Source organism: Eretmochelys imbricata, chromosome 5 (assembly GCF_965152235.1).
Source record: "Eretmochelys imbricata isolate rEreImb1 chromosome 5, rEreImb1.hap1, whole genome shotgun sequence".
Lineage (NCBI taxonomy): Eukaryota > Metazoa > Chordata > Testudines > Cheloniidae > Eretmochelys > Eretmochelys imbricata.
In genome coordinates this window covers 45516316-45532234 of record NC_135576.1, presented here as the reverse complement: position 1 = coordinate 45532234, position 15919 = coordinate 45516316, and the positions used below count along the sequence as shown (strand labels likewise).

The 15919-nt window shown below is 40.5% G+C and overlaps 1 protein-coding gene across 4 annotated transcripts in view; it reads left to right on the top strand.

The window, feature by feature from the left end:
- The window catches only part of SCAMP1 (secretory carrier membrane protein 1), a 131155-nt gene that overhangs the window by 84512 nt on the left and 30724 nt on the right, over positions 1–15919 (top strand). For 3 of the 4 annotated variants that reach the window (XM_077817002.1, XM_077817000.1, XM_077817004.1), the window contains one exon: positions 15368–15496. The exons of the other annotated variant lie outside the window; for it this stretch is intronic. In XM_077817002.1, the coding sequence (XP_077673128.1) occupies positions 15368–15496 (129 nt within the window). The remainder of the gene's footprint in view (positions 1–15367; positions 15497–15919) is intronic. 4 annotated transcript variants of the gene reach the window in all.

The following is a 15919-nucleotide window of genomic DNA, read 5'->3' as shown; positions in this document are numbered from 1 at the left end:
GAAAAACAACAAATACACAATCTTGAATTTGTGTGAGTTTATTTTTTCTGCATAAGGTATGATTCTTGCACCTGTTCTGGGCCCTTAGCATTTGTCTGGCAGGATTTTCCAAGTGCTCAGAAAATAAACTGTCATTTGGGAGCACAACAGGCCACTGTACAAACTCAGTTGGCTCAGCTGGCTTAGTGACTTGAGAATTCAAATATTTGGGGAATTTCCTGTTAGTCATTTGTTGGAATCAAGGACCCAGGAGTTGGGGATCTGCTATTTTTTTAATAAAGAAAAATAATTGCAAATAAATTTTCCTTTTATAGTCGTCTTTACTTTTTTGGATAATCTAGTCTCTTTTTTCTGCTTGTCATCGTCTATCCCCTCCCCCGCTCCACCTCGCGATTGTTTTCTTTATTCATTAGTTTGTATGCAGTTTTTCAGAATTTCCCCTCCACCTATTACCTTTCATCCTCTTCACAGATAAAATTTTATTGATGGTCTGACATGCCCTATTCCCTCCACTTGTCTTTTCTAGTCCTTAGGAACAGTCTTATTCCTTTCTACTGCATCTTAAGGAACAGGGAACTTTGAGATCCCAGACATGCTTCAGGATGCCTGGAACCTGTTGTTTCTTACTATGCCTCTCTTATGTTGCAGCAGTGAGCACCAAGGGTTCTGAGAAATATGAGGAATCTGAAGGCTTCTTTTGGATCACTGGAAAGAAAAAAGATTAGTCCCTAAGGATCAAAAGGGGAAAGGTTAGGTTTTATCATTTGGGTATGAGAAGCATGGCAGATTGGGAATTATGTGACACAAGTGAAGGAGAAATTTTCCTTACCTGTTAATTTTCTTTCCTAATCTCTTCTGTACTAGTCCAGATGCGTGGAGTATATTTTGATGAACATATTGGGTATGTGTTTGTCAGTGTGTAAAGATCACTGGATTTAGCTTAACGATACTGAAAAGCGCAATTAAGATGCAGGTGAACACATTTGAAGCTCTGTTAGCTGGCCTTGTTTTAGCCTTGGGGAAGCGAACATGTATTAGCTAAGGTAACTTAATTGAAAAATGCAATCTTACCCGTCAAGACAGGATCTTGGATAATAGGTCTTTCCAACCAGAAGACGGAGACTGAAACCTCTTGTGGGATGTCAGACCCTCTTGTATGCCCTCTAGTCATCTTGCAGTCCTCAGCTGACTATTTTGAAAGCTATACCAAATAAAAAAAAAAAATTCAGACATTATTATTTAGTAGTCATTAAAATTTGAGTAATTATGAGAAATCTGAACATGTCAGTGACTCTGCATTAAAACTTTCAGTAACGAGAGAGGCAGGCACCTAATTTTACAGAATAAGGGTCTGAATTGGTATAGATTATTTCAAAGTAAGAAAATTAATTAGAAAATATTTCCCCTGGTCTTAGGTCGTTTGTACCGATGCTTGGGACTTTCCAAAGTAGGTTGTGTGATATGTGTTTGTTTGTTTTGCTTTTTTAACTATGGGTGATTATAATTTGCATCACCTTCTGCAAAAGGTCACAATAGCAGTCCTATTCTGTAATGCTTGCCAAAGGTGTCGGCAGAAGCCTATTAGCTAGGCTTGTATATCTGTGTTCAAAAAGTTTCTCCCTCTTTCTGCACATAATGATGTTACTGAACAGGAAAGGTGAGATTTAAAAGATTCTGTTGATTAGAGATTTATGTTGCAACAGGAAGTTAATCAGTTCTCTAATCCCTCTAGAGGTGATGAATTCAGAGACAACTTGACTTTTAAATTCTGGTGCGGGATTGGAGTCTCTGAGACTACCCAAACTATGCCTTCCTTCCTGTGTAAATCTGTAGGGCTCTGTGTACTTCTAGATAATGTAGCCTTCTCTGTCAGAGTCTTGGAGGTGGGGCCAAACGTGGGTAGGATGATTTCTAGGTTCAGGTGAAAGGCAGTCGGTGTCTTGGGCCAGGATTCTAGCAGAGCCAACAGTGTGATCTTATAATGGTGAAAAATTATACAGAAGTGGGTTTCCAGGAAAACTTTGCAACTTTCCTCTTCTCACTAAACATACTGCTAGTAAAAACAGAATTTACGGATAGAAATCACAGGTAAAACCTTGGAGTTTAAAAGGAGGAGGAGCCATTCAACTCCTTGACCTCCTTTGCCTTTCCAACTAACACCCCTCTCCCTGCTTGCTTTCGTCTCTAAGCATGTTGAATGCGCACTCTACAGTCACTGCCTGGAGTTTCTCTTCTCCAATTCCATTCTAGACCCTTTCCAATCCAGCCTCTTCCCCTTGCATTGCTCTGAAACCACTCTCACCAAAGTGTCTAATGACCTTCTCTTAGCTAACACTCAGAAGCAGTACTCATTTCCATCCTCCTTGACTTGTCAGTTGCCTTCACCACAGTCAACCATGCTCTTCTTGAAATCTTGTCCTCCCTTGGTTTCTGTGATCCTTTCCTTTCTTGGTTTTCTTCCTTATCTCTCTAATTATCCTTCGGAGGGTTCTCATCTTCCCACCAACTTTCTGTAAGGGTTCCATAGGACTCTGTCCTTGTCCCCTTCACTTTTTCCTCTGTGCCTGATCTCTGGGCAGCTTCAGAAAGCGCACAAACACAAATTTAACTACGATGTCTGTGCTAACTACTCTCAGGTCTCGTGTTAGCAGGCTTATTCCTTCACCCACTTACTTCCCTGGTCCTTCTCGCATGAACAGAGAGCAACAATACCCAAAATCCAAAGGTGCAAACAATTCGATGTTTATTGGGGTGAACTTTCAGCATGCATGATTCCAGTTTCCTTCCTTAGTGTCCCCCTTCCCAGCTCTGACACCACAGAGCCTTACACTTGTGTCCCTGTTCCCATTCCTGCCCTTAGCCAAACATGATTCCAATTTCCCCACCCCCATTCCCTGATCCCATTTCCCCCACCCACCCACCCACTCACTCACTCACTTCCTGATTGACTGCAGACTATATAGTAAAACTTGAGTTCTGCTTAGCTATACCTTAACCAATCATTTTACTGAAATTTAACTAACCAATCCTAACATATTGTAATATGATTATTTAACCAATTACATCCCACCACCTTAATTAGTTGACACCCAGCAAAATTAATTGTACAGCAGACAGAAACAATCACAGAACCAGACAGAGATTATACAGACAAACAATGGGGAAATGGGGACTACAGTGTTAGAACAAACACAGAAATGAGGATTTCACATCCCAGTTATTGATAAGTGAGTTCTTGCCAGACAGGATGCTATCAAACTAAGTTTCCTTTTACATCTTCTAGGCAAAAAGAAAAGGAATACTTGTGGCACCTTAGAGACTGATCAATTTTATTAATTAATTTAATTAATTAAATTCCTTAGTCTCTAAGGTGCCACAAGTATTCTTTTTCTTTTTGCAAATACAGACTAACAGGGCTGTTACTCTGAAATCTTCTAGGCGCTTCCCTTTCTCTGGAGGTGATAGGCATTATCAGGACAGGATTGTATTCCTAACAGCCCAATAGCCCAATGTGACTAGGTTGGAATGTGAGGATGTGACCGTACACTTCCCAGCTTATGGCTGCCTCTGTTGCTTAGCCAGAGATCTCAGCCTAAGAACAGGGCCTCAGACTGTCGCAGTAAGAGAAGGCCCTTACACTGGCAGACAGTGATTTTGATTCTTTCTTTTATACCTCTATAACTAGCCAAGTGATAGGAATACACCTAAATTCTTAGAGTATAGGCTTTTACAGACAGGCCTGAATATCTATATAGCTCTCTTTCTATCCAAACTAAAGTCTCGGTCTGTCTTTTTTGACAACTCTTTGGGGATGTCGAGTTGTCAGCTTAAGCTAAACTTGGCTAAAACAGAGCTTCCAATCTTCTCTCATATACCCAAGCCCTCACCACTATCTCCTTTTTTGATCGCTGTGGACAACGCTATCATTCTGCCTGTTACTCAGACCTGCAGACTGGGCGTCATCTTTGACTTGGATGTCTCTTTAGCTCCTCGCATTTAGGCTATATCAAAACCTTGCTGATTTTTTCTGCACAATATCTCTAAGATACAGCTTTTCTTATCAATGCATGTGGGTAAAACTCTCATCTAAGCTCTCAGCATCTTGCACCCTCAGTTACTAAGATCCTCTTTGGCCTTGACAAATGCATTTTTCCCCACTCATATCAGTCCAGAATGTTGATGCAAAGATCATTTTCTTAACCTGTAGCTTTGACTTATCTCATCTCTCTTTGAATCCCTCACTAGCTCCCCATTCCTAGTGTATCAACCATAAGCTGTTTAGATTCACTTTCAAGGCCCTACACAGTGTGATGGGGTTCCCGGGGTGCAACCTGGACTGTGGGACGGCAGAACGCCTCTTACACTGTGATGCTGTGGCTAAGCCACAAACCTTTGGCAGATACTGAATTACACAGACCTCCACAGGCAGGGATACACCGTACTCCTGGGGGGAATTTTGCGGCAAAAAATCCAAAATTTTGCTAAATGTTGCATATTTTATTTGTCAAAATAATGCAGTGTAATCACACCAGTTTCACTTATTTTGGTAATTTATTTAAACTACCATTCAGGAAAAAAAAAATCACAATAAATGTTCAGCATTTCCTAAACCAGGGGTCAGCAGCCTTTGAGAAGTGGCTTGCCAAGTCTTCATTAATTTAAGGTTTTGCATGCCAGTAATAAATTTTACATTTACAGGGCCCCCCCGACGGAACTCCATACCGGCAGCGCACTGAGCCGCTCAGCCAGCTGCCGGTCTGGGGTTCCGTTCACCGGCTACTGCCAGCCGGGGTCCCAGCTGCCAGCCCCACTCAGCCCGCTACTGGTCTGGGGTTCCATCTGTCGCCCGCGCTGCCAATCTGGGGTTCCAGCCAGCAGCCCCACTCATCCCGTTGCCAGCCTGGACGGATGGAATCCTGGGTCGGCAGCGGGCTGAGCGAGGCTGGTGGCTGGGACCCTGGCTGGCAGGGGCTGGCAGACAGAACCCCAGACCAGCGGCGGGCTGAGCTGGGCTGGCGGCCGGGACCCCGGCTGGCAGCAGAGTGCCACTAAAAATCAGCTCGTGTGCCACTGGCTGCCAACCCTTGTCCTAAACACATGAAAGTTAAGTTACAAATACTTGGTAATCAAGACCCTGCATTCCAGTCATAATCCTGGATTTTCATTTAAATCATATTACTTTTATTTTGGTGTTTGGTGTTCTGTAATGTAGACTGTCGCTTTAAATTGCTCAGACTTTCACACATGAAAGTCATACAGTTTTGCTCATCATTGCCCTGCATTTTTTTTAAACGGATAAGTAAAATAGATCCTGAGCTGTATTCTAACTGCATTGTGCCTCTCTGGCACAGGGAAAAAAAGCGAGAAATCACATTGACCTTGCTATCTGAGGATTCCGTTGCTGTCATTTACAATCAGGCTCCTTTACACCACTTTGGCAAGGTAAAGGAGCCTTAATTGACTAAGAATGGGAACAGTTAACTAACAATGGGAACATTAGCAGCTTGCCTGTTCAGTTGTTATATTTCTGCTCTGCCTCAGGGACAGAGTTTGTTTCACACAGCTCTATGCTTCCAAACCCAGGATGCAGCAACAGCTACAAGAGGGACAGAATGAGTCTCTCTCACTCATTTGCACACAGGCAGGCGCCCAGCCCCACCCCCTTAACATCTTCCACAGATGGACAGCCAGCCAGCCTATCCCTCCCCCCCGCTGCTCCCAGCAGATGTGCCCAGGCTGCCATGCAAGGGGGGGGTGTTCCTGACAGATTTCTTGGCTCCCCCATTTTTCTGTGGGGGAGCCAAGAAATCTGTGGAAGGTATGAATTCTGTAGTCCATATCTCTCCCCACCCCAACCCGGGTGTAGAATTTTCTCAGGAGTAATACCCAACTGATTACATGAATGCTTTGCCAGCCACTCATGGACCAACAATAGAGAGGCTCCAGCCAATTCCCCCGCAGCTAACAAACCTTGCACCCCGGAACTATACTATCTTGCCCTGATCAGAAGTCTGACCAGTGTAAGTTTATTATCCAATCCGTGCCTCCCTCAATGCAGAGGGGACACACACTAGCCTTTGTAAACTGAGATTTCCCAAGCACCTCAACCAAAACACACAGTAAAGTAAAATATAAAACAGATTTATTAACTGCAGAAAGATAAATTTTAAGTGATTGTAAGTAGCAGGCATAGAGATCAAAGTTGGTTACCTAAGAAATAAAACAAATTTGCAGTCTAAATTCTATAAACGGAACAGGATTTGAATCAAGCAGGGTTTGAATCTGTCTCATCCTAACAGATGGTATAGTTCCTCAATACACAGCCCAGGACCCCCTTTCAGCGCGGGACCACCCTCCTCAGTTCAAAGTCTTTGTCCTCCAGATGTTTCTTCCTGGGGCTGAGTTGTGGGGGGAGTAAGGCCAAGTCATGATGTCACTTTCCCTCTTTATAATTTCTTTCAGTTTGCTGGAAAGATGTCTTGCTTGTGATGTGGGAATCCAACCCCATTGATCAAGCAGTCTCCATTGTCTGTGTGCTCTGTCTCTCTGAGAAGTCTTCTGGGATGGCTGCTAGGCAAGTGGATTCCCCTTTAATGGGCCATCAGCATGTCTGGCTAATCCCTGCTGGTTGTGGGTGTTCCCAAACTCTCAACATATTTCAGTAACACGCACATAGCAAAACTCGATAACTGCAGATATGATGATAGCACAGACAATCCAACAGGATATTAATGTTCAACAGATCAAGACTTTAAAATGATACCTCATAAGGCATACTTTGTACAGAACATACCATAATTATATGACAGTGGTGAATATGGGTGATTTAGGATGGTGCTTTGAGGTACAGAGTGTACACATGGTCAATCTCCGCTCTGCCCATCATCTCTAATTTGTACTGAGGGGTCGACGCATACCATGAGGTCAGACTCTGTTGCCCAGTTATTATATTTTCAAACAAGCACCTTTTTGTTTTCTCTCGTGCTTCCTCAGGTACTTAGGAGGCACTCCCTGAGCTACCTCATTATCCTACTTCATATCCCTCCTCAAAACTCTCCTTGTGCTGTGACTCCTACAAAAAACTTGAAAATGGTTAGGCTGCTGGCATGCCTGTTATGCTCACCTCAACAGTCTCATTGTTTCCTTGTACTCCATCTATTTGTCTGTATCAATCTGTTTTTCTTTTGACGCATACTTAGATTGTAAGCTCCTTGGGGCAGGGACTGTCTTTTTCCCCATTTTGTACAGCACCAAGCACAGTTGGGTCCTGGTCCATGACTAGGTGTTCTAGTAATACAGATTATAACTAATGATAAAGTTTCAAGTCCCTGTGGAAATCGGGTAAACTATTTGCCAGTCTCAGCTTATCTATAGCCTTCAGGAATCTGGAAACATTAGGGTCATAGACGCTGATTCTGTGGGTGCTCCGGGGCTGGAGCATGCATGGGGAAAAAAGTGGCGGGTGCTGAGCACCCACTGGCAGCCCCCATGCTCGATTAGGTCCTCCCCATCCCCCCAGTGCTGCCCACCTGCTGACGGCCCCACTGATGAGCATCTACCCACCAGTGTCTCCTGTCTGCCACAGTCAGCTTTTCTGCAGTGTGTAGGAGGCGCTGGGGGGGAGCAAGAGTAGGGCATGCTCGGGAGAGGGGGCAGGAAGATGCAGGGCGGGGTTGGGGCCTTAGGGGAAGGGCTGGAGTGGGGGCAGAACCAGGAGAAGCAGCCCCTCCTCCCCCTGGCACATTAGAAAGTTGGCACCTCTGATTAGGGTAACATGCTATTGAAACTGTTTGTTTGAACCTCTGAGCACCAGAGCTGCTGCAGCCTGAACTCTAATGGAACTGAGACTCTAGCCCAGGGGTTCTCTCAATAAATTTTTTGGTGGCCTCAATGTGTGGCCACCAGCTCTTGCTGGTGCTGCTGCTTTGAGAATTTTTCCTAAAATACTTAATTAACTTTAGGAAAAACATACGTATTGCATATATGCACATGCCTAAGGTGCCACAAGTACTCCTTTTCTTTATGCAAATCATTGTAATTTATAAAGCTGTCAAGCGATTAAAAAAATGAATCGTGCAATTAAACAATAATAGAATACCATTTATTTAAATATTTTTGGATGTTTTCTGCATTTTCAAATATATTGATTTCAGTTACAACACAATACAAAGTATACAGTGCTCACTTTATATTTATTTTTGATTACAAGTACTTGCACTGTAAAAAACAAGACGTATTTTTCAGTTCACCAAATACAAGTATTCTAGTGTTGTACCAATAAAATAAAAACCAGCAGGATCTTATTAAAGGGAAAAAGGCAAAATACCACATTTATTGTGAATACAGAAAGAATCATAGTAAGCAGTTAGTTATAGTTATAACATTCCATACACACGCACACACGCACACGTTCTGCAAGGTTGTTATCATAGTTACCAGCCTTAGAGTTACTCATGCCAAGCCACTGGCCAGGTGGCGTGGACATGAGGAGGGAGCAGGGCCTTGTCAGATGCTCATCTGATGCTCCTGGAAGTTGGTTTGCAGAATCAGACCCCAAAGTTCTCACTTTTTAGAGTCTATTTTTATAGGAATTTCTTCCTATGCCAGTCTATGGGAATTGCTTCATCATGCTGTTGCTGAATCAAGCAGCAGATAGCACATTCCTGACGGCTCCAAGATATTATCTTGTTCTTTGGTTCTCCCATTCTTGAGGCTGTTGGGTGGATTCCAGTCTGCCCTCCGGGGGGTCCTCTGGTTATTTCCACTTTATGCCTTCTTCAGCCGATGGACACTGGATTCTTAGGCTGGCACCTCCCTGATCATTCAGTTATTATCCACACCAAGCATCCATCCACATACATCCTCCATCTCTATTTTAATCACAATTGTTAATACAACAAAAGGGCGGGGAGTCTCTGGGTGTTGTTTCTGTTGTTAGAGTATTGCTTTGAGTCTCTCTCTCTCTGTGAATTGCTTTGAGAACAGACTCTGTCTTAGAATGTACTAACACAATTAGCAGCTTGCAAGTTTCACACATAGAGGGAGAGAAACAGTACCAAAAACCAAGAGACCTCTTAATTAGTAATACCCTGGAATTTAAACTATGGGGAATCAAACTCATTTGTGATTTTAATACAGAACTTCTTTAATATGATCCAACACTAGTGCAATCTTTGTCATGAAAGTTGAACTTACAAATGTGAAATTATGTAAAAAAAAAAAAAAAAACAAAAAAACCCTACGTTCAAAAATAAATCAATGTAAAATTTTAGAGCCTGTAAGTCCACTCAGTCCTACTTCAGCCAATTGCTCAGACAAACAAGTTTGGTTACAATTTGCAGGAGATAATGCTGCTCGCTTCTTGTTTACAGTGTCACCCAAAAGTGAGAACAGGCGTTCACATGGCACTGTTGTAGCTGGCGCTGTAAGATATTTACGTGCCAGATGCGCTAAAGATTCATATGTACCTTCATGCTTCAACCACCATTCCAGGGAACATGTGTCCATGCTGATGATGGGTTCTGCTTGACAATGATCCAAAGGAGAGCGGACCGACTCATGTTCATTTTCATCATCTGAGTCGGAAGCCACCAGCAGACAGCTGATTTTCTTTTTTTGGTGGTTTGGGTTCTGTAGTTTCTGTATCCAAGTGTTGCTCCTTTCTGTCTTCTGAAAGCAGGAAGACTATTTAATCATGGATCTCTACATAAATGTGCATTCTTTTTGGTTGTTATAACCTTAATACATATTCTTCACAGCTCAGATAGATGTAGGTTTCATTTTTAGAAGGTACACACTATACATTTTTAAGTGATTTATTTTGAAAACTTTTCAGATTAATTTTACAGCTATATCAGAAAATGAATGATTGGTTATTTCTTTTACCAAAGGTAATCAAAGCAGATATTTATGAAGTCATTGGGAGGTGAACTATCTCCAGTTCAACAGGTTAATCATTAATATTTGGAGGATTTTCTTGCCATTGCTGTATTAGGAGGAGAACATCACCAGACAGACATTTAAATTGTTTTATTTAACTAAAACAACAACTTTATGTATTCGGGATTTTTTTCTTCAACAGCAAACATATTATAATTTAACAAAACAAGCATATGAATTTTTGAATTTAGTTAAGTATCAGAGGGGTAGCCGTGTTAGTCTGGATCTGTAAAAGCAGCAGCAAGTCCTGTGGCAGCTTATAGACTAACAGACACATTGGAGCATAAGCTTTCATGGGTGAATACCAACTTCGTCGGATGCCACGAAAGCTTATTCTCCAATACGTCTGCTAGTCTATAGGGTGCCACAGGACTCTTTGCTGAATTTAGTTAAACATTCAAGTTTTTTAAAATCAGGTTTGTTTTAGTTAAAATTGTTTAACTAAAATAGTTAATTGAAATATTTAAAAAAAGCCCCAAAATTAAATCAACTATGTGAGCCAGGTGAACATGAGAAACTTAAAATTATTGACTTCTGCAGCTACCTCAGTCATCTTCACCTTCATTTTCTGGTTTGTTCATAATCTGGAAAAGAAAAACAAGCTTTCCTGCTTTTTCAGGTCCCAAATGATTTCTCAGTTTGGAATGAATTAGTCCAAAGGAAGAAAATATTCTTTCTACACCGGCAGAAGAAGCTATTGCTGTTAAAAGTGAGATTATCACTTCAACAGTCTCTGAATCCCAGTGCTTAAGTGATTTCCACCAGTTCACTGGTGTGACTTTCTTTAAAACATCATCAGCAAACATATATTTCTTGAATGGTTCACCCTTAACGCTGAAGTTTATTATAGTTGCCATGATGGAGGGATGATTGCTGGATGTCCATGTCATAGCCAGCTCCTCTTCTTCAGCAGTTAAGGTTTGACCCTGGTATCGAGTATTGAAAATATTTGCAAGAAAATGAGCTGGAGATAGTACTTGTCCCATTCGTTTTTTTTAATGTTTGTAATTTATCTCTGTCATTGCATATTTCTCTTTTTAAGATCTCACTCAGTTTCTTCCAAATTTCAGCAGCGTCAGCAATAAAACAAAACCTGCAAATTGTTCAAGGCTACAGAAATAGGCTTCAGGGTACTCAGCATGTGTTCAACACTTCTCTTAAGCCCAATGTTGAGAACTTTGGCTGTGACCGTGCCATCTATTTTTTCATGATTTTGTTCACAAACTGTCATCAGATTAGACCAGTTCTTGATATAGTGCTCAAAACAGTCCACTACTGAGTTCCATTGCACGTCTTGTGGGAGAGTTAGCTTGGTTCCTCCCACTTTTTTCAGAGCAACTGCTGCAAAGTGGTGGTTACGGAAGTATTTTGCAATTTCAACAACATTAGCCTTTAATTCTGAAGTCTTTAGCTAAGAGGTGCATCAAACGAGCACGGCAACCCTATGATATTAGCTTGGGACTCTCTTCTAAATAATTTCTTCTCATCTTGGATACATTTTCAGCATTGTCTGTGACCAAGCTGCATACTAGACATTTGATTTTTTTCTCCATAGTTTGTTATAGCTTTCACTGCTACTTCTTTTAAGTATTCTGTGCGTGTGCATTTCCTGATGTATCAATTGTTTCTGTAAGGAAGACATTCCTTTCTTCTGTCACACAAGCACATACAACAGGATCATTGTGGACATCGCTCCACCCATCAAGACTCGAGTTAACAATTTTACCCTCTAGACCTTTTGCACGCTGCTCAATTTCTCTTTCATACGCTTTACCCAGTAATTTGCCTGCAACATCTGCTCTATTGGGTGGATCGTATCCTGGTCTTAATGACTGTGTTAATGAAGTGTGGGTTCTCAATCATACGGAAAGGAGAGTTTGTTGCATAAACAAACCGGACAATTTTTTCATCCATTACCTTTTTGTAATCTGCTGGTTCTTATCACAAACTTATCTATGGTTGTTTCTTTTTTTGCTACAGGTGATATACTGTGGCTATGTGACATACATCATGTGACTGAAACACTATCATTGGCAGATAACTCTGAAACTATAGAAAATGATGGTGATCTTGAAGGTGGATAGTCTTCAGAATCCTGTATGTTGAGGATGGATTCTCATAAACAAAATAAGTCAATGCAGTTATTTAATTATCATACTGCTCATTTAGTATTACTCATTGCATTCACTGACGCTCGGTACTACTTTAAAGGTGAAATGGTAAAAGGGAGATCTGCCTATTTCAGCTATTTATTTTTTATCACAACTGCATCTAAAATGACAGTACCATAGAGTAACAACTATATTTTTTGCTCAAACTTAAGAATTCAAGAATAGTCCAGAAGGAAGAGAGGCAGTCCTTAAGAAAGAATTATGAAATAAAAAAGTTTACCAACCTGAAGATCCTGCATGTTCAGGCATGTTCCTTTCATCATCTTCAACTCAGTTTCCTCCTGAGAAGGAACACTTCTCATGATGTTGTTTCATTCGGGCAACCAGGCCTTGCATTTCTTTGTTGCACTGTTTTGCATTTTGCACGCATGCCTGTCTGACCTACAGGCAGAGGAACTTCATTCAAATATTCCCAAACTGGGTCTCTTTTACGGCCTGCTGCCATTATAGGTTTTCCCTTCTAGTGAGAGAATGGTATGGTAGATCTCAAATCAATGAAGGCTACACTCAGAAAGATCTCAAGATTTCTGGAATATGCTGCTCGAACAGTTTCACTTTTGTTTCTACTACCTGTCCCTCCCTTCTCACATTTATCTCCAGACTTCTCCATATCCAGATCTATTCTGCCCCCAACAATCTTCTATTCATTGAGCTTTTTGAAACTTTGCACTTTTAGAGAGAGGTAAGGGATTCACTCTGCATACACGCATTTGCAGAGGGACAGTTGGGTTGAGGTCTGTTTCTCTTCTCATATTATATTATGTTGTGTTGTGTGTTTTGTTTAAAAACATTGTTGCTGTTAACAAGCATGTTGTCTCTGGAGACACAAATCTACAGTTTGAGAACTTCAAAGCTAAGCATCTCTGGTGGTATCTTCTAGAATTTATAATCCCTATCCCATGATGAGAGATCTTTGAGTTATAATGTATCTTAATTAAAACTAACTTTAGATAGAATGCTTTTTGAGGAAAAAACCATTTAAAAAAAAAAAATCCACCTGCGGAGTCCCGGGCTCCCTGTGCCCTGACCGTATGGGTGGAGGGGAACTGCCAGGGGAGCAGTCCAGCGACTGAACACCACAGCCGCCTCCAGTGATAAGAGTCATCTCCAGCACTGTGCTCACTGGCCTCATGTCTCGAGAGGCGGTGCCTGGAGCCGCCGAGAGGGCTGTGTGGTGCAGGGTGCCCATCCCTGCTGCCGGTGCCAGAGCAAACATCGAGGTGGTGCATCCCACTGCTCTTGGTAACAGCTATTCAGGAGCAACAGCTGGGAGCTACAGGGAGGGGCCATTGCTTCCTCTTCTCCCCCTCACCCTCAAATCTCCACCTATGCTTGGGAGGCTGTCAAGGCCACACACAAAGCCACTGGTGGTCGCATGCGAGAAACACTGCTCTAGCCCATGACTAGACCAGTTTGCAGGAAATCCAGGATGACTGTGCCATGTCTTTGATGAGAAGTATCCTCATTTCATCACACAAGTTCATAAAGGTTCTCCAAACCTTAGAGTGGTCGGCCTTTGATGTGTATTGCTTTCTTGACTGCGCCACAAGAGAGATTGCTTTACTTTATAAGCCCCTCTTCTTCAGGCTTATGCACTTAGCGAGTGGATTGATTTGAATCATGATTTAAATCAGCTAACGTGAATCTTTAATCTGAAGCATTGATTTGAATCTTGTTTTGCATTTTTTAGTTATTTCCCTAAAGAATGATAGATTGTTATTGGTTGGTATAACTATTAAAATATGTTAATTTGCAACTAACTGTAGCCTCTACGCTAAATTTGGTGGTACTTCTTTCCTAATCAGGAAGATACACTATATCTATTCTAAACATATTTATTTAAGCAGTTATGTAGCTTAACATACTTACTCAGATTCTTAATTTTTACATTTTATTGTGTTAGAAAATGGTGAATGATGCATGTCCTATTTACTACATGATTAATGTTTTACATGTGATGTTTTTGTCAAGCTGCATTTGGATGGAAATTGGAATTCAATTAAAAATCCACAAAAACAGTATTTTAAAATAGTTTTTAATGGTTAAATAAAACTACCTTAAATATTCCAGATACAAAAGCAAAAAAGGAAGGATTGACTTGATTGTTTCTGGTCTCCATGTCATTCATGTTTTTAAAATTAATAGATCTCAGCCTCTCATACCTCATTTTTATTCATAGATTGAAAAGGGAAAACAAGCTTTTCTATTTTTTCAACTCCCAATTTTAATGAACTAGTCATTGGATGGAACTAGTTGAGTTTGCTGAAAAGAAGAAAATATTATCTCTGAACCTGCAGAAGGGATTGTTGCTGTCAAAAGCTGGTTTAGCACATCAGCAGAAATTTGGTTCATGTACTTAGCCAATCAGTGACTTCTACCAATTCAGTGGTTTTACTGTCACTAAAACCTTGACAGCAGACATGTATTCCTTGAATATTATTTTTTATTTAATTTAAATGTTTTAATAGATTATAGTAAATTGGATAGGCTGTCATAATTTCAATTTAATTTTAAATTTATTTTTAAAAAGAAAAATGTATATAATTGAAATAAAAAATGTTTTACATTTAAAAAATCTTTTAAAAGAAAAATAACAAATTATTGATTTTCATCCACCCTGCTTTATTCAGCAAAGTTAAGACCACAAACTATGCTAGATCCACATGAAGTACTGGACCTTTTGTTCACAGATCTAGAATTAATGGGAGTCTGAGAGAAAGACACAGGGACTTGTTTACCAAATCCAGGTACCACAACCATCTCAATCAATCTGATGCTATGAGTACGGAGGATGCTTTTCATTTGCCAACCTTCTACAGGACCCTGCTGAGCATGGACCACAGAAGGGGGCATGTACACTTAAGTTGTAGATCCAGGGAATTTTGAGGGCTTCTGTTCTGCTTGTACCTGCTTCTTTTATGTGAAGTAGTTGGGGAACTTTTCTTTTTTCTTGTTGTTTCATGAGATCCTTCTGTCACCTGTACAGTCTTTTGCACAGACCAGTGAAGACCCTGTTCTTTCCTTGGTTCAGCTGCATTCCATTTTCAGTTAGCTCTGCTGTTTGACATCTTCATAGTGCAGATTGTTAGTCTCTCTTTTTTTTAGTTCAAGTTATTAATAGGTCTGCAGGAATCCTATATGTAAGACAATTTGAGAACAAAGCAGTTCAAATTTAATAGGCAAATCTCTTTCTAATATGCAGAGAGAAGAAAATAATAAAATTGTATTATAAACTATTGGTTTTTTTTGACTTGCAGGCAGGAAAAATAATTGGCCACCTCTGCCTGGGAATTTTCCAGTGGGTCCTTGTTTCTACCAGGATTTTTCTGTAGACATTCCTGTAGAATTCCAGAAGACAGTAAAGATTATGTACTACTTGTGGATGTGTAAGTAAAAAATTACTGAACCCTAGCAGTCTGTACATTTTATTATTTTGACCTAGTCAACATCTACATTTCACCAAAAAAAATTTATCGCCAGTGTAAAGTCAGATGTTGAAATGAAATAATCTTTTTTGTGGCTAAGGATAATGTCAGTGTTAAGAGAATACAGATTTATTTCTTAGAAATTAAATACACATTTTTAACAGGATTCCTCATTTTAAAAAAAATTGTTCCATGAAAATAGATATTATGGTGAAAAGTGCGATAGAAAACTGTAAAATAGAAATCTTTCTAAAATTCATTAAAAATTTAAAATATTAGATATTATTTATGGAAAGATTACCATACAAATAACTAGTGCGTAGACCTGCTCTAGTATATTTTATTTTTCCCTTTTAAACATGACTGCCATCTTCAAACTAATCT